Consider the following 16,163-nt stretch of genomic DNA (forward strand, 5'->3'; position numbering starts at 1 on the left):
AGGGCTTGTGTGTGGTTGTGTCCATGTTTAAGATAGCGTAGGGGACGTATAATAAATAAATGTTATAAAACTTATTCAGACTTTTCAAAGCAAGAGATTCCCTTTTGGACACATATCAACTCTCTAAATGTTAAGTCATTTACACTCATATGCACATGATAATATAGACTAAAACACCATTATTGTAACGACCCCCATAAATAACAATGCTGAGATTTTCTTATAAAAGTCTTCATGCCTTTAATTTTCAGCACTTCCACTAATTTTGGCTTACTGTAGCATGCCTGCATTCCTCATCTATGTCTTAGGATGTGAGACCGAATGAATACGCTGTTCATTCATTCATCCGTCACCTTTATAACAAGTCCTAATTGCCTACACTTTTCTATCCTATCGTGCCTCGACACTTCTTTTGTTTAGCACCTGTGGTATTCTGAAACGTTCAGTCTCCTGTTGCCTTTGCTGAGGTCAGCCACACACCTTTCATCTCTTAAAGACTAAGACAGGACCTTAACCCTTAAGCACGGTCTTAGCTCATACTGCACATGCCCGTTCTAGTTGCCACCTCCATCTGACTGTGATGCTGTAAGTCAGACTGTGTCAAAGTCGGTCTTCAACGGGGCAAAAGGACAGAATTTCTTGCTCATGTCCTTGTTTTGGCTCTTAAAGTTTCCGCTCCTCTAACGCCTTTTATTCTTATTTATTTACACTTTATCCCTGTTTTGAATAAGAAGGTCTACTGAATCTATCTATTTATTTATGATATAATATCATCTTAAGCTAAATTAATGTTAGGAAAAAATGGTCTTTATATGATGTGCTCTCTTTGGGAAAATGTAAGTCTGTTTTATGGAACGTCCTGTAAAAGTTACCTATTTTGTCACTATTTCGTCCCTGACTCCCAACCACTGTATACAACTGTAAAGACCCCTGCTCCTGCATCGTCGGCTCATCTCTGTAGTTAGACATGACGTACGACAGACTGGCCACTGTGATTGTTTAGCTATCAGATTTAGATAACTGAATAGCAGACGCGGGTTCTCGTCAATTGGAAAGGTAGATTCTGTGAGTTCACGCGACTCAAACTTCTCTCATTTCCCACAGAGTTGTATAATATGTATTATACTAGAGAGTACATTATTTGGTTTCCGTTCTATTTATTGTGGCGCCCACTGACCTACGATCATCGGGGTTGAGTGGTTACGCCTCTAGTCCCTTTTGAAAAGCCAAGCTGTCAGTATGTAGTAGAGGAGAAAAGAGTTTTATATTGCTCTAAAATCTGCATTGTTTTTGGTCTGTTGATTGTTAGTGTAACTGCATGTAACCTCCATAGCCTCAGTCCCTTTGTACATGAAAAAGTAAATACAACAAGAAAGGTTTAATTTTCTGTGGAATAACCCGAAGATATGGAACATATTGCTCTATATGAAAGTTACAGATCTCCATTTATTGTACATGACAGTGGTAATTAAAACATCCCCATACTATAGTTAATACTTTCAAATGACCCTCTGCTGCCATCAAACTAAAATTAGACTACTTTGACCTTTTGGAAATACGCTAGTTTTCTTTTATTTGACAGGTAAGCTGAGGATGAGACTTGCTGAACAGCCACAAATACTTTTTCTTTTTACCTCCTTCAACTTTTTGAACTCTTGTCCCCGTTCAATATTCAATGTTCTGCTTATAGAACTGTAAAAATGAATACTGTATTCTGAGGGCAAACATGTTTGGAAGGCATTTGCAGCCTTTGTTTGTACACAAAAATGTTCAATAAATTCTCCTTGTATCTACATTGAATGACATGTTGGGTTTTAATTTGAGATTAAGCCTGTAAACCTGGTATATACCTGAAACAATGTGAGAAAGATTATGAATTGATGGACTCAGCATACAGTAAATAGTTTAATGAAGTTGTCCCTGATGTCCGCATTAAATTGAGCAACAATGTGTATACTGCTTAAGAGTTCATCATCAAATCTATATGAGAATGAGTCTGTTTCTTCTTTTAAAACTTATGCAGTCTCACTTGAGTGTTGTTTCTCCAGCAGCTATTAAAAACAGTACTTGCTCTTTCAAACACTGAATATGTTGTAAATGGCTTATCTTCACTTATAAGTTAAAGTTTAAGTCTGGCGAAAATGGATCCCATGGTCTTTTTCAGCATGAAAATTTGAGACAGTTTTTTTCCATCTATGGAGAAATCCCGGTGAAACGCTTACAACCCCAAAGGGCTAACACTTTTTAGCTCAGGCGGTGCGGTGAACATATCCAAAACTGCAATTGTTGGCTACTGATATTGCTCAAATAGATAAAGGTCCCTACACATAAAACAAACGCATTAACAATGTAGTTATTGAACCCCTGAGTTGTACAAGTCTGTGCCTTACCAGTAGATCAGTAGGTCCATGTTAACAGGTAGTCCATACAAGTTGATAATTGTATGGCTTATTTGATGTATTTTCATGCCGAAAAATAACATTTGGGTCATCACCATCGCCACCAACAGTCCTCCTGAGACACCACGTGTCTGCCAACAGTCCGTTTTCAGTGACAAGCTAAAGCTGACCTGAGATCAACCAGGAGTCACTCTGTTCTCTTTGTCCCTGCTGTTGTCCACCATCTGAAAGATTTTATAATTTGCAGTAAAATCATGTACTATATAAAACTTTCAATTAGCACCCTTTTCAATTTGAGCGCATTTCCAATTTCAATGAAAGATATGTCTGTCAAAATGAGGCACCGGGGCTGTATGTACAGAATTGAAATAGTCTTAAGAATAGTCCTAGATTTTGTGTTATGGACCCAAAAAATGTGTTAAGTCATAAAGAAGTATAAAGACGCTACAAATGACCAGTAGCTTATGGTGACTGTCGAATTATCAAACTTTCGATCTAGTAGTTGCAGAGTAGCTGACATTTCACAGTAATTGTGCTTGCTTTATGACTCTTCTCTACCTTTGTTAGTATTATCCTCTGATACTTTCCACTTAAGTTCACAGTAGCTACTGTTTAGTGTTCAAGTTACATTCTGTAGGCTCACTTTAACCTGTAACCTGTTTCTAATCCAGTAAACAGTAGCAGTGGAACAGTTGATGGGATCTTTGATGTGGTGTTTGAAAGATCTGTGGTCTGGCATATATCTTTATGGATAAGTTTGCAAATTCTGGATAAATGATAAGTGGTGTTTGTGAAGAGGACAACTTTACAGTGAATACGATTGTTATTCGCACACCAAACAGTGCCCAGTCCCATCTGTGATGGAGTACTGTAGTGTCAACTATGCACAGTATTTGCAGTTTCTCTTATGGTGTTGTTTGGTAGATGTCTAAATATCAATATGTCTTTGAGGGTTTACATAAATGTTTGGACAGGTCTAAGCCATCTCCTTAATGTGCCACTGTCAATTCAATGAAGCTGCGAGTAAGATCCTAAGAATAGGATATACCTGGTGCAGTGTCAAACTTTAACTTGTTGTTGCCTGATCGTGGCTTCAGACATTTGTGTTACTTCCTCCACCGTATGTGCTTGAAGTGACGAATAATGGATCTGACTGATGAGCAGGAAGACTCATTCTGACATCCTCACTGTAAACCAGACAGTTCCTCATAATAAATAAGGGTGTTAATAATACTTCCCCAGTTTTGTTCATCATTTATTAGCAAATGACTGATCAAACTTGTGGAAATGGATCAGTTTAAGGGTTGAGATCCTAATCTCAGTGGTACCAATTAGGCCTGTGCCATTTGAAACGCGAGTTGAATTAGACTAGTGGCAATGTTATGTTGACTATGTTGACGAGCTCACTTTTACGCACACTCATTTACAACAAACCAAACAAGGTGGGAGGTGGAGGGTGTGCACGTGGACTCAGAAGGGCCTTTATCTTGTTCTTATAGCTGACATACACACACATATATATATATATATATATATATATATATATATATATATATATATATATATATATATATATATATGTGTGTGTGTGAAACTGATATATAATGTGAAACTGAAAGATAAAGAGGTCTTCACCTTTATAGAATCTACAGTATTTTATTATTTTTATTTCATTCCCCTTTGACTTTATTCTTGCCCCTCACCCTATTGTTATCGGTTATTTCCAACACGTCACTGTTTACCACAGAAGACCCCCCCCCCTCGACACACACACACACACACACACACACACACACAGAGAGAGAGAGAGAGAGAGAGAGAGAGAGAGAGGGCGAGAATGAGACAGAGAGAGACAGCGCGCTTTTTCCTCTTGCAGCGTGACAGTCCGCGCCTCCAAACGTTTCTGAGAAACCAAACACTAGCAGCGGTAACATATCAGATGATCCACAACGGTTGTTTCTTTATTAGGTGTGGGTTTTTTTTTTTCAACTACATGTAAGTTCCTGGGGTGAATACCTCCGTTTTTTCTGATGTGCGCCGCCAGACAACATCTGAACACGGTGATAGGGTGGAAAAACTTCTTAATTTAACATAAACAACAAGGTAAGAAATGTTGTTTTCTGCCAGTTCAGGAGGTGTTAGAAATGTGTTGATGTTCGGACTGTTTTTGTAACCCAAGTAGTGACTGTTTAACCGGGGTTTTAATGGCAGTGAATTGATATATTAGATGGTTGAATTAAAAAAAAAAAAAGCCAACATAATAATGCGTAATAGGCTCTCTAATTAATATGCTGTAATTATAAAGGTGTGTGTATTTACCTCAGTTTGTAAGGCTGATAAATGGAGATGAACACTTGTGTGTGCTCAGCACTGAAGCCTGTTTCACCATCACTTGACATCTATTCCATCAAAAACATACTGTAACTTGCCCTGCAGTGATTGTTCAGCACTGGCTCAGTTGATGTTTATGTTCTTGATGTCCTATCTGTTCCTGCTACCAGGAGTCTACAATATGATGTCAGTGCCTTGCTCATTAGTTACACACAGTGCTTTCGCCAGTTGTGATAGAGCAGCTTTTCATTCTGTTTTCCTTTTACTTTGGTGGAGCTGAGCTGGAACATTGATTGACAGGGCAAAGACAGATCCCTCTCCAGCAGGATGTGCATTTGCTTATCACTTCCTCCAAGGCCTCTAGGCACATATCATAATAAAGGGAGGGTAGTTATTGCCAAAGCAGCCAACTGGAAGAGGGTTAAACAAGAGGGCTCACCATGTGATCGCTTAGCCTATAAACTTCAGCTTTGGGGAAAAGAAAAGTTCTTGTTTTTTTCTCACTTTAACTCTGAATACTTACTTTTGTTGTGCAGATTCTTTAAAAACTAAAGGGTTGGACGCCGTAGCTCTCCAAACACACTGGATAAATGCTGGTTTTAAATTCCTTTGGCCTGTGAGAAGGTTTCAGCAGCTGAACAATAGAGGAAAAGTGGAACTTTGTTCCGATGTCCTGCCAATCAGGATCACTACTCGTAGAGTTACATGGTTATATGTGGCCAACAGAGGGAGATTAATGAAAGAACAATGTGTGGACGGGAAGTCTTTCTTCTCTTCTCTTTCTATAATGTACAGTGTGTCTTTACATTCCCATGTAAGGACACCAGTGTAATTGGGGGGGGGGGGGGGGGGGCAGTTTACTTAAGAAGTAAATAAAAGGTATAATAGCTCTTTCTCATTATGTGCTACAAGCCTGAACCACCACAGACAGGAAGGTGGGCAATCTAAAGCAATAACCCGCATTTCTTTAGCAGAACAGTGAAAGCCAACGCAAGTTTCCATCGCCCAAATTTCTGTGGTTTGATATTACTCAATAGGGAATCCCCCAAAAACTGAATTTAAGTAAGGTGAAACTTAAAGGTCCCTAATTGTAAAAAGTGAGATTATCTGAATATAAAGTAGGTTAAGGTGCTAAATAAATACTGTGAAATTATCAAAGTGCTCAATCCACAGAGAAATGCACACAGCCGTATTCAGAAACGGAGCCAGAGCCGTCAGGACTTCTGTACGGTTGTGATGTCACAACAATATTATATGTAGGAAGAAAGTGTCGCTACAGTGTCGTTACAGTCATTCTCTGGATGCAATGATGGTGCGGAGACACAGAGAGCAAAGATGAGGAAGACCAGTCAGAGCAGACTGGGCTTTTACAGGAGGGGTGTTTTAAGAGACAAAATTATGTGTTTTTTATATTAAAGTATGTAAACATATCTTTGTAGAAATACAAAATACAGATAGAAACCTGAAAATAAACATAATATGGGACCTTTACCTTAGCTAATTCTAATTAAGAATTAAATGAAAATTTTTGACATCCACTAAATGTAAGTGTATGGGCATCAGTTTGAGTTTTAGGGTTTAAAGGTCAGCGTGCATACTCACGGGCTCCAAGGATAGCTTATACAGTATATGGAGACTGAAACTGGTCAATTGAACGGGTAATTGTGTTAATATCACACTCATCAGTATCACATCAATCTATGGATACATTTCTGACACAGTGGGAGAAAACCTGGGATGGGAAACAGTGTGACTAAATGAATAATTGGATTGGACATTCCTTTGATCAGAGATGTGCTGACGTAAGGCAGCTAAAATAGGTCAGAATGGTCCCAGGATCGCAGAGACTAAATTTCCCCTCAGTTGTCACGGAATCATTTGTTTGTCGGACATTCAATCTTGTTGAATCTTATCTTTCCAAATGTAACTCACTGTATGGACCTTGGCAGGAACTAGGTCATATTTACATTTTGTTCCTTTCACTGTAGTCAATAACTTTCACCTTCAACATATGTCTGCTTTGTGTTCTTCCCCTCAATTCAGATATAGATTCACAGAAAAGGTACAGAATAGAATACATTGAGTAAATAAAAATAAAGTAAAATACATAAATTAGTAAAAATGATATACATTTTAGAAATGGAAACACAAAATGGGAAAAGAACAATAACTGAATAAATAAATAAAAATAAGTCATTAAAAATAGTAATACATTTAAAAACTAAGAAAACTAGTGATTTAAAAAAATAAATGTATATATAAATACAGAAATGTACAAAAGCCCAAGAATCCTTAAAGGAATAATTCAACATTTTTGGAAATAATGTGGTATTCTGGTATTGTTTAGTTAAGATTACAGGCACATTTCTCACTCAGATTCATAACAGTCTTCCACACAAACTTTCACAACAACCTTACATCTGTGCTGTAGTTCAAAAATAACTTATTCTATTATTTCTAACTGCTGGAGAGAAAATATTAAATACTGCACTAATCTACAGTGTCAGTGCCAGCCTTGGTTGTTATTATCTGACATGAATTGGAAACCTGCTCGTCTTTCTCTTCTTCTTCCCAGAGCTATTATACCCCACGAGATGAATAACTTGGCTTACATTTCACTCAGACTCCTGGAGGTTGTCTATAGTATTCCCAAATGTGCTTACATTGTTGAGGAATTTAGCTAAATACACTGAATAAAACACACCAAATGTAGCTTTACACCGTGTTCCAGTGTAGGTACAATGGCTTTGAAATTTATAGGTGGTTTTATTGTGTAATTATCAGTGATTTTGGAGGGAAGCATGTCAGTGACGGGAATGATTAGTGTGGAGAAGGGTTTCGGGAAACTTTTCCTGAAATAAAAGGCGCATTGTTGGACTGTCTGCTTTGGCCCTGTATGGAAAACAAACTGCCCCGCTGTCTTCCAGAGATAGATGGCTTTTCTGACCTGTGTGGTAACCTGCAATCTGTTTGTACAGGCTAGACTACTGAGATTATGTTCCCTCTCTTTCTCTCTCCAGACCCACTGCTCTTAATTTGGCAGCCGTTGGGCTAAACTCCCAACACCCTTCTTTCTCAAAATTCTGCTGCCGTCTGCGGCAAAGTTTACCGAGCTGTACACAAGATCAAGCGTCTCAAAGATAGCCGCAGAGACAAAGAGGAAGACCGACAGACTGGTATAGTGTGATTGACAAAAAGAATATGTCATGTTTGTGATGGCAACTTCCTGCCTTGGCTGTCCTCCCGTGACACAATCGCTCTTCCCTTAGGTCTTACAGTGCGAGCCGGTATTGTGTCTAAAAACAAGACAAGCAGCAGAGTCTGTGGGATGAAAGCGCAAAGGAAGAAAAAAAGAGGAAAAAATAACCATGCTGAAGAATGACGAGCTGGTCTACATTGGCCTGGAGCTGGTGATCGCTTGCCTGTCTGTGGCTGGGAACGTCCTGGTCTGCTGGGCCGTCTGCCTGAACTCCAACCTGCAGAGCATCACCAACTTCTTTGTGGTGTCACTGGCAGTGGCTGATATCGCCGTGGGATTGCTGGCAATTCCTTTTGCAATCACTATTAGGTAGCATGATGCTTGTTATTTCATTAAAAATGTGTAAAGCATCAACGCAAATTCAGTGTAATCTTGAGTGTGAAATGTTTTATTTTTTTTTATCATCTGTGATGTTTTGTTGCAATCCAACATCAGTATCGGCTTCTGCGCCAACTTCTTTGGCTGCCTGTTCATCGCTTGCTTCGTCCTCGTACTCACCCAGAGCTCCATCTTCAGCCTGCTGGCTATTGCTGTAGACCGCTACATCGCTATCAAGAAACCACTCAGGTGAGAGAAAACAAAAAGGTCACATCAGTTACAGTGAAAGTGAAACTGATGTCTTAGCTGACTTTTCTCTCGCTGTTGGAGCTTATCAACTGTTGTTTGTTTTACTTACATTTCAAACTTGATTCTCTTTTCCCACACAAGTCAGAAGCGAGTGGGTAAACCATTAAACGTGAGAGGTGTCCAAAGCACATACACATTGAATTATAGAGAGATCTTATTCAACTAAGGCTAAACTGGCCAGCAGTGGGCTGACAAAGTTATGTCTCGACAGGCTTTATTGGGTTACTGTTTGTGTGCTGTTGGAGGGATTCAATCTGACGAAGGCTTTGATCATTTTCATCCATGCAAATCAACACAGTTTAAATTCCACTTCTTTAAAATGTCTCACTTATTTTGCAGCTTATACTAAAGTAACTTGTTCATTCTGTCTGCACCAGGCACTTTGATACACCATGGGCTCTTATTGTGTATCTGTGTGTAAGTAAAGCCACTGGTGTTTAGTCACAGCTGCATTCCTTACTACTGCCATGAGAGGATATTTCATCGAGTAAAGCCACAGCAGGTGATGCATTTGCATAAGCAGTTGCATAACGGCTACTGCGTGTGTTTGTGTGCTCACACTGGTGCCACAACCCCTGGCACCAAAGACCGGAGAGCTAATAATTCATCAGAGTTTTTAGGAGGCTTAATATAGCCTACTGGCTGCCACACTGGCCATGAAAGATCTCAGTCACATGGGACAATGGGCTGTAAATGAGATGATGTTACCAAGAATACTGTAGTTATTCATGCTGGTTTTCTATTTCTATTCCTCGATCCAAATGTGTGCGTTCCTTGTGTCTGCATGAAGCAATGTGCATATAAATGCTACCAATACAGTTTTCAAAAATACCCAATAGTTTTGGGATGTAGTGAAAATTAGGAAAAGAGGAAATTAAAGTGTTGACAGCAGTATTTCTTAAAGGTTCCATCTTGTAAAAAGTGAGATTTCCATGTATTTTTTTATTATAAATCAGGTTGAGGTGCTGATATAAAATTGATAGAAAATACTGAGAAAATATACACACAGCCCGTGTTCAGAAATTCTGTCTTTAGATGAGTCGCCAAGACTTCTGTACGGTTGTGATGTCACAACTACACTATTTATAGGTAGAAAGTGCTGCTACGGTGCCGTTACAGTCATTCCCCGGATGCAATGGTGTAATACCGTCAAAGTCATTCCTTAGCTACAATCGTGGTAAATAAACGCAGAGAACGCAGATGTGGAGATCTGGAAACACTCACCAATCAGAGCAGACTGGGCTTTTTCAGGAGGGGGGCTTAAAGAGACTAAAACAGAGCGTTTCAGACAGAGGGTGAATACACATATATTCAAACAGTTAGTATTGGAAAAATAATGTTTTTTTACATTAAAGCATGTAAACATGTTCTAGTAGAAACCCAAAAAACAAGTATGAACCTGAAAATGAACATATTATGCAACCTTTAATAGTGCAGATGTTGTGCTTACCCACAACTGTGTCAGCGAGTGTTCATGAAAGATCTGAATTATGTATTAGACCTAAATTTTCTGCTGATTTTTTATGTCTTTGTGTCAGTGAAATAAACCTAAGAAATGGAGCAAAGTTACATTTTATAACTTCATCCTCATCATTTCAACCATGTTGGTACAGTAAATTATGTTAAATTGATATTCATGACATTGCCCAGAAGCCCTTACACTATGTGACATGACTGAATTACAAAGTTTTCAGGGTTTTGAGTTAAAGTCAGAACTGAGAAAGAGAAGTTGTGCTGGTAAAAGGCAGCATAGGAAGGAAACGCCCTTTATTGCAGATTTATGCACTGTCACTCAACTGTTTCCAGAGTCATGCAATGACACACAGCAACATGTCACACTGTGTCTACTCTGAAACTTTTTGTTGCTAACAGACCTTTGCAAAATCAGAGTGGAACTAGATATTTCAAACACTTGATGTGTGCTGTAATCAACATTCAAGAGGTTACAGTAGGTAAGTGGTTACGCTGTATTCAAATGTGGATGATGCAACAATAAAAACCCTCTTGTTAAAAAAATAACACATTTAGGCTTGAATGCACAGCCATTTTCTCCTCGTTTGAATCACCATGTATTGACTTTGCCTTACGTGGATACTATCACACTGAGATTAGATAAAACAACTGGCCCTAATGTATCATTGTGCTCTGCTCAACCTTTCAGGTACAACAGCCTGGTGACAGGGCAGAGGGCAAAGGGTATCATCACATTGTGCTGGGTTCTCTCAGTGGGCATCGGCCTGACACCGATGCTGGGCTGGAACACAGGTGGGAGATTTATTTTGTCAAATGGTTAACCTGCATAACAACAATGGAATTTGTTACATCATCCATAGGTTTTTGAAGAGATTGTTTTGATACATGAGCTTTGGTTTGAATAGGATTCAGTTGTTTAAAGCCAGAAAATCTGAATTTTGGATGAGTTGCTCAAAGTAAACATCTCCAAACATACACTGATTTTCACATGGAGCTCCAAAACACCTAGATACAACCCTCTATATTATAGAGAAAAAAATGTAAAAACTTCGTCAGTTGTGGTATGCTCACACAGATGATGACTTTACTTTGCATAAGAAACAAAGGGTAGGTTCCCCTGAATCATATTACACATAACACTTAATACAGACTGAAAGAATAAGCTCAGAATTTGGCACAAATATAAAATTAAGTTGGCGTTTCTTTGTTTATGTAAGCTTTAGAGCAAAGATGTTCAACAGTTGGTCCGTGACCTCTAAGGGGTCATCAGAGTTAAAGCACGGGAGCCCGCCAAATTTTTATTTGATAGTCTCTGAAAGTTATTTAATTAAAATATGTCTGAAAGCGTAGATAAACGCGAATCCAACATATTATTAGCAAAGATAAATGCATCTGTATTAAAAAGTTCCCAAAGACACTTCAATACTAGCTTCAATCCAGCTGTGGTTCTTACTTATCAGATGAGCTTTGAGAGGTCAGAAACCCAAACCATGCACAGAGAATTATTTCTGCTATGGAAAAAAAATCATAGACTTTATTAACAGATAAAACTGTCAATTAATTACCTTTGCTCTGTTCTAAAGGAGGGAACATCACTGCAGCAGCCAGCAGCAAAATCTGCCCTGAAGGTTTGACGGAGTGCCTGTTTGAAGGAGTGGTCACCCTGGACTACATGGTCTATTTCAATTTCTTTGGCTTTGTGCTGGTGCCCCTGGTGGTCATGCTGGTCATTTACGCCCATATCTTCATGGCTGCTCGGCGCCAGCTCCGACTGATAGGGCTCAAAGTAGCGCACGTGCCAGTCCCTGGAGAAATTACCTCATCGTCGAGCTCATCTCGTTCAACCCTGCAGAAGGAAGTGCACGCTGCCAAATCGCTGGCCATCATCGTCGGTTTGTTCGCTCTGTGTTGGCTTCCGCTGCACATCATCAACTGTTTCAACCACCTGTGTCAGGACTGCAGGCGCCCGCATATCTGGGTGATGAACATCGCCATCATCCTCTCCCATGCTAACTCTGTCGTGAATCCCTTCATCTATGCTTATCGCATTCGGGAGTTCAGACAGACCTTTCGGAGGATCCTGTACCAACACATCCTCAGGCAGAGGGAAGGACCTAGGTTTGGGGTTGGGAGCGGTGTTGGCAGAGGTGTTGGGAGCAGCAGTATTGTAAGGACTACCTCGCGTACCAGTAGAGAGGGTTCAACAAGTTGCACAGTGGTGAATAGCTACGCCTTGGACCCAAGTTCTGACCGAACTCCACCAAAAGCTGCTCATGAAACTTCTTGCTATTGGACATCAAAGTTGGATGCCGCGCCAAGCAGCCACATACCTAATGGACGCCAAATTAAGAGTAGCCCCCTTCCAGCAATACAGCAGCCATGTGCCACAGGCTTTGTTGCTCAGGATGGAGTTGAGTCGATCACATATCAGAGAGGAACAACAGATGTTTTGGAGGTGAAAGACAGTGGCATTGCTTTTGTGAATGTTCAGGCTCTCTCTCTAAATCACACTGAATGTGTCCCCTCAACAGAGCTTACAGAAGTCTCATGACAACGATATATTGGTGTTTAAAATACATATAACAGAGTGCAAACATGGCAATATGAAGAAGGATTAATGAAACCTCAACAAATCAACAGCAAATCTGTTTCTGAAGTCACATAAACTGGTTGCCAGTGAATATTTTTGGCCTGCTTTATTACTTCTCATCGAACGTCTCTGAGTTGGATCAGATCAACGAGTACACAGCATCATTTGTCAAAATCAGGGGGATGTTTTAAAAAAGGGGCGGATAACATTTTCTTGACATGAAGTAAAATAACATCTATTGCAAAGAGGAAGGTAATCCAGGCACTCCAAATGACACAGAGGGAGGAAAGAATTAAAAAGCGTTTATTATAGTGGCTAAATCATTAAAACATCCAGCATGTTTCGACCACTGTAGGTCTTCATCAGGGCTTTAAATCAATGCATCTACGTGTTCTTTTTCCAAGATAAATGCCCATGTTCTTTTTTTACATTGCACTCCTTTAAAACAATGAGCATTTTAGAAAATAATGCTTTATCAACTGTACTGTATCTTGTAATGCATTTTAAGAGCCTTTTAACTTTGAATTCTTGAACTAGGGCTGGGCGATAATTCAATATGATAATTTATCATCATTGGAATACATATCGTTGAAAAAATGTATTGAGATTTTACACTACGCTGTCTAAATGACAATAACAAGCACACTGACTCAAACTAAATAAAAATAAAATAATAATCAAACTTTACATTACCACACAGTGGTACAATTAACATCAACTGGATTACATAAGCCATGATTTCATATACAGGAGCAGATGTTGTGGTATATTGAGATAAAGTCCTTCTAAGGCAATAGAAGATCGAAGATATACAATATATTGTCAAAACTATATAAAAATGTCTATCGTATATATTTTTCTATATCATCTTTTTCATGATGTCGAAAAACCAGCAGCCGAACTGCGTCACATGATAGTGGAATTTGTCCACCAAGCCCTTTCTTGAATTGCCTTTGTATTTCATAATGTTGAATCAGGTCACCTTTTGAATGGTCATCTGTATTGTTTTTACTCAATGGAAAATTAAAAGTCTTTAATAGTAAGTAGTTCACTGTTTTTCATCAGCTGAGGTCACTTTCTGCTACAGAACTACCATGAACCACCCATACATAACACAGACACCATACTTTTTCGCACCATTAAAACAAAGTCCTCCACAGACAACTTGGGGTAAACAGTGACATTGTTTGAAGGCAAGCATAATGTGTGCATCATCTCTTGTGTGAAGATCGGTTGAAAAGTCATTTTTCAAAATGCTGAATAGCTACAGAACATGTGATGACGCCAGTTTAATTGGTGATTTGATAACTGCCAGGCAACACATTTCCGTTGCTGGTTCAGCAACTATGTGACATATGTGTCAATGTATACAGGCCAGTTACCAACCATCCAAAACAAAGAGCTTGTTTGATCTATTCAAACATCACTCCATACTGTAGTGTTGCTACTCTCAGAGTCAGTCTTGCAGAAATAGACAGCATGAAACACACACACACACGCACACACACACACACACACACACACACACACACACACACACACACACACACACACACACACACACACACACACACACAATGTCCACAGACAACTCAGCAAGGGGTGTTTACAGAGCAGCCTGGCTGCTGCTGACGCCAGTCAATGAGCCTAATGCAATGGAAATCAAATGAAGGTTCATTTGATGATGTCTTTTATTATGCCATTACGCTTTCTCTTTCCTCATTAAAAAGCCCTTCCATTGTGAGAAAGGCTTGCATTAAGCAACTTTTATGTGCCTTAAAGTGATCCCAGAGACATGCTTCCAATAAACATACATGGGTATGTATCGAGCTTGCGTGCTGTATGTTTATTCAAAAAAATATGCATATCAGTTGTACTTTGTGGTCATGCCCAGCTAGGGGTATTAAAATTGATGAAGCCATTGCATTTTAATAATTTTTTTTTTTTTGGTGCAATATTTTGAGAAGCAGATAAGGGTTATGAAAATGTTGTGTTAATGGGTGATTTAAGTCTGAGTCATTTCAATGCAATAAAAAAAGAGGAAAGAAAAGAAACAAGGGACTGTTGATGCCATAGCAGCCGTCGTTATTTGTCTTGTAATCACACACAGGGCTCCAGCAGGGTATATGATGGCATGATGTCCTGAAACAATGCAGTGGTGTCTCTATAGTATGCCATTCAGTAATAAACAACTATATTTGAGAAGCATAACATTGGCGATTGTAGGGGTTGTCGATTGCTGCTTTCACAACGTATTTGAATAATGAGATCTTTGATAAAAAATCATCATAATGTGTAATGTAATGACTTAGTGGGTAAAGGCAAATAATGGAACAGCGAGAACAGTCAGAGAATTACATCACTATACTGTAATGCAGCCTTTATAACCCTCCCTAGCCACCTGGGGCCCCACAGACTACATATGCTTTTAAAAAAGACCTTAAAACCTTCCTGTTCACCAAAGCATTTTGCTAAATGTCTTTTAGATGTTCTCCTTTTTGACTTATTACTGATATTTAATTTTACCTTTTATTTTTATATTCATTCTATTCTGCTCTGTAGCTCTTTGAGACTGTTGAATGTAAAGTGCAATACATATAAAATGTATTATTGTAATTATTATTATTATTAAAGAGATCTTCCGTGCTTTGCCTCAAAACTGGGCAAATTTTCCATTAGCATCTTAAGAACGGCTTTTAATGAGTGATATATATATATAATAGTGGGCTGTTTTATATTTTTTCCATAGATGTGAGAAACACATGAGGCCATGCCTCCATTCCGGTAAAAACAAACTGGCGGCTTTGACTGGCGGTAAATACAAATCCCGGCGTAATCTGTCCTGATTTCGCCTATTTTACATTAACCAGCCTGGAAACCTCATGCAATGACTAACGTTAGCCAGGCAGAGAGCTATATTACATTATTTCCAAGCGATGATCTGATTTATATGGAAAAAATCAAAAAATGAAGGAATGTTTGTCCATACAGCCTACTGGAGAAGAAGTGGGTGAACGAGCCCACTCAGTGGCCAGAGGTGACATACCCACACATTTAAGTTCCTACCTCATTGAATCACAAGATATTGTTATTAATATACTGTGGTTTTAGTTTAGCTCTGCGAAACAAAATAAACAGCCAAGGCTTTGTCGCCTAAGGGTAAATGAGGGTGGAAATGTGCTGTCTTTCTCTCTTACACACATACACACTGCATCGTTTTGACATAATTCTATAAATTAATATGTAAATATTACTTGTATTTCCTCAAATATGATCAAATTTAATTTGATAAACTGAGTACTCACTCCTGTTTTTGGTATTAGCTCCTAAACAGCACTGAGGTCTTCTCTGTTTTCACCGGCGAGGGGGTGCGGCCTTTCACATGACGTAGGGTTACGCTCTAAGAAACATTAGTTAAAACAATCCAAATCCCACAATGCACCGCGGAGTGCCACAGGAAGCACTCCTTTGAACCAGTGTTGCA

General features: G+C 39.1%; 1 protein-coding gene across 1 annotated transcript; it reads left to right on the forward strand.

Annotated features, from left to right (window-relative positions):
- Positions 1-4,420: 4,420 nt before the first annotated feature.
- On the forward strand, positions 4,421-12,640 carry adora2ab (adenosine A2a receptor b; the record flags this gene model as incomplete). Its single annotated transcript, XM_083930126.1, has 6 exons — positions 4,421-4,502; positions 7,751-7,906; positions 8,000-8,298; positions 8,425-8,556; positions 10,778-10,881; positions 11,673-12,640. The coding sequence occupies exons 3-6, from the start codon at positions 8,099-8,101 to the stop codon at positions 12,638-12,640; spliced, it is 1,404 nt and encodes a 467-aa protein (XP_083786252.1). The 5' UTR covers positions 4,421-4,502; positions 7,751-7,906; positions 8,000-8,098.
- Between the last annotated feature and the right edge of the window lie 3,523 nt (positions 12,641-16,163).

This window comes from Echiichthys vipera (genome assembly GCF_963691815.1).
Source record: "Echiichthys vipera genome assembly, chromosome: 16".
NCBI lineage: Eukaryota > Metazoa > Chordata > Actinopteri > Perciformes > Trachinidae > Echiichthys > Echiichthys vipera.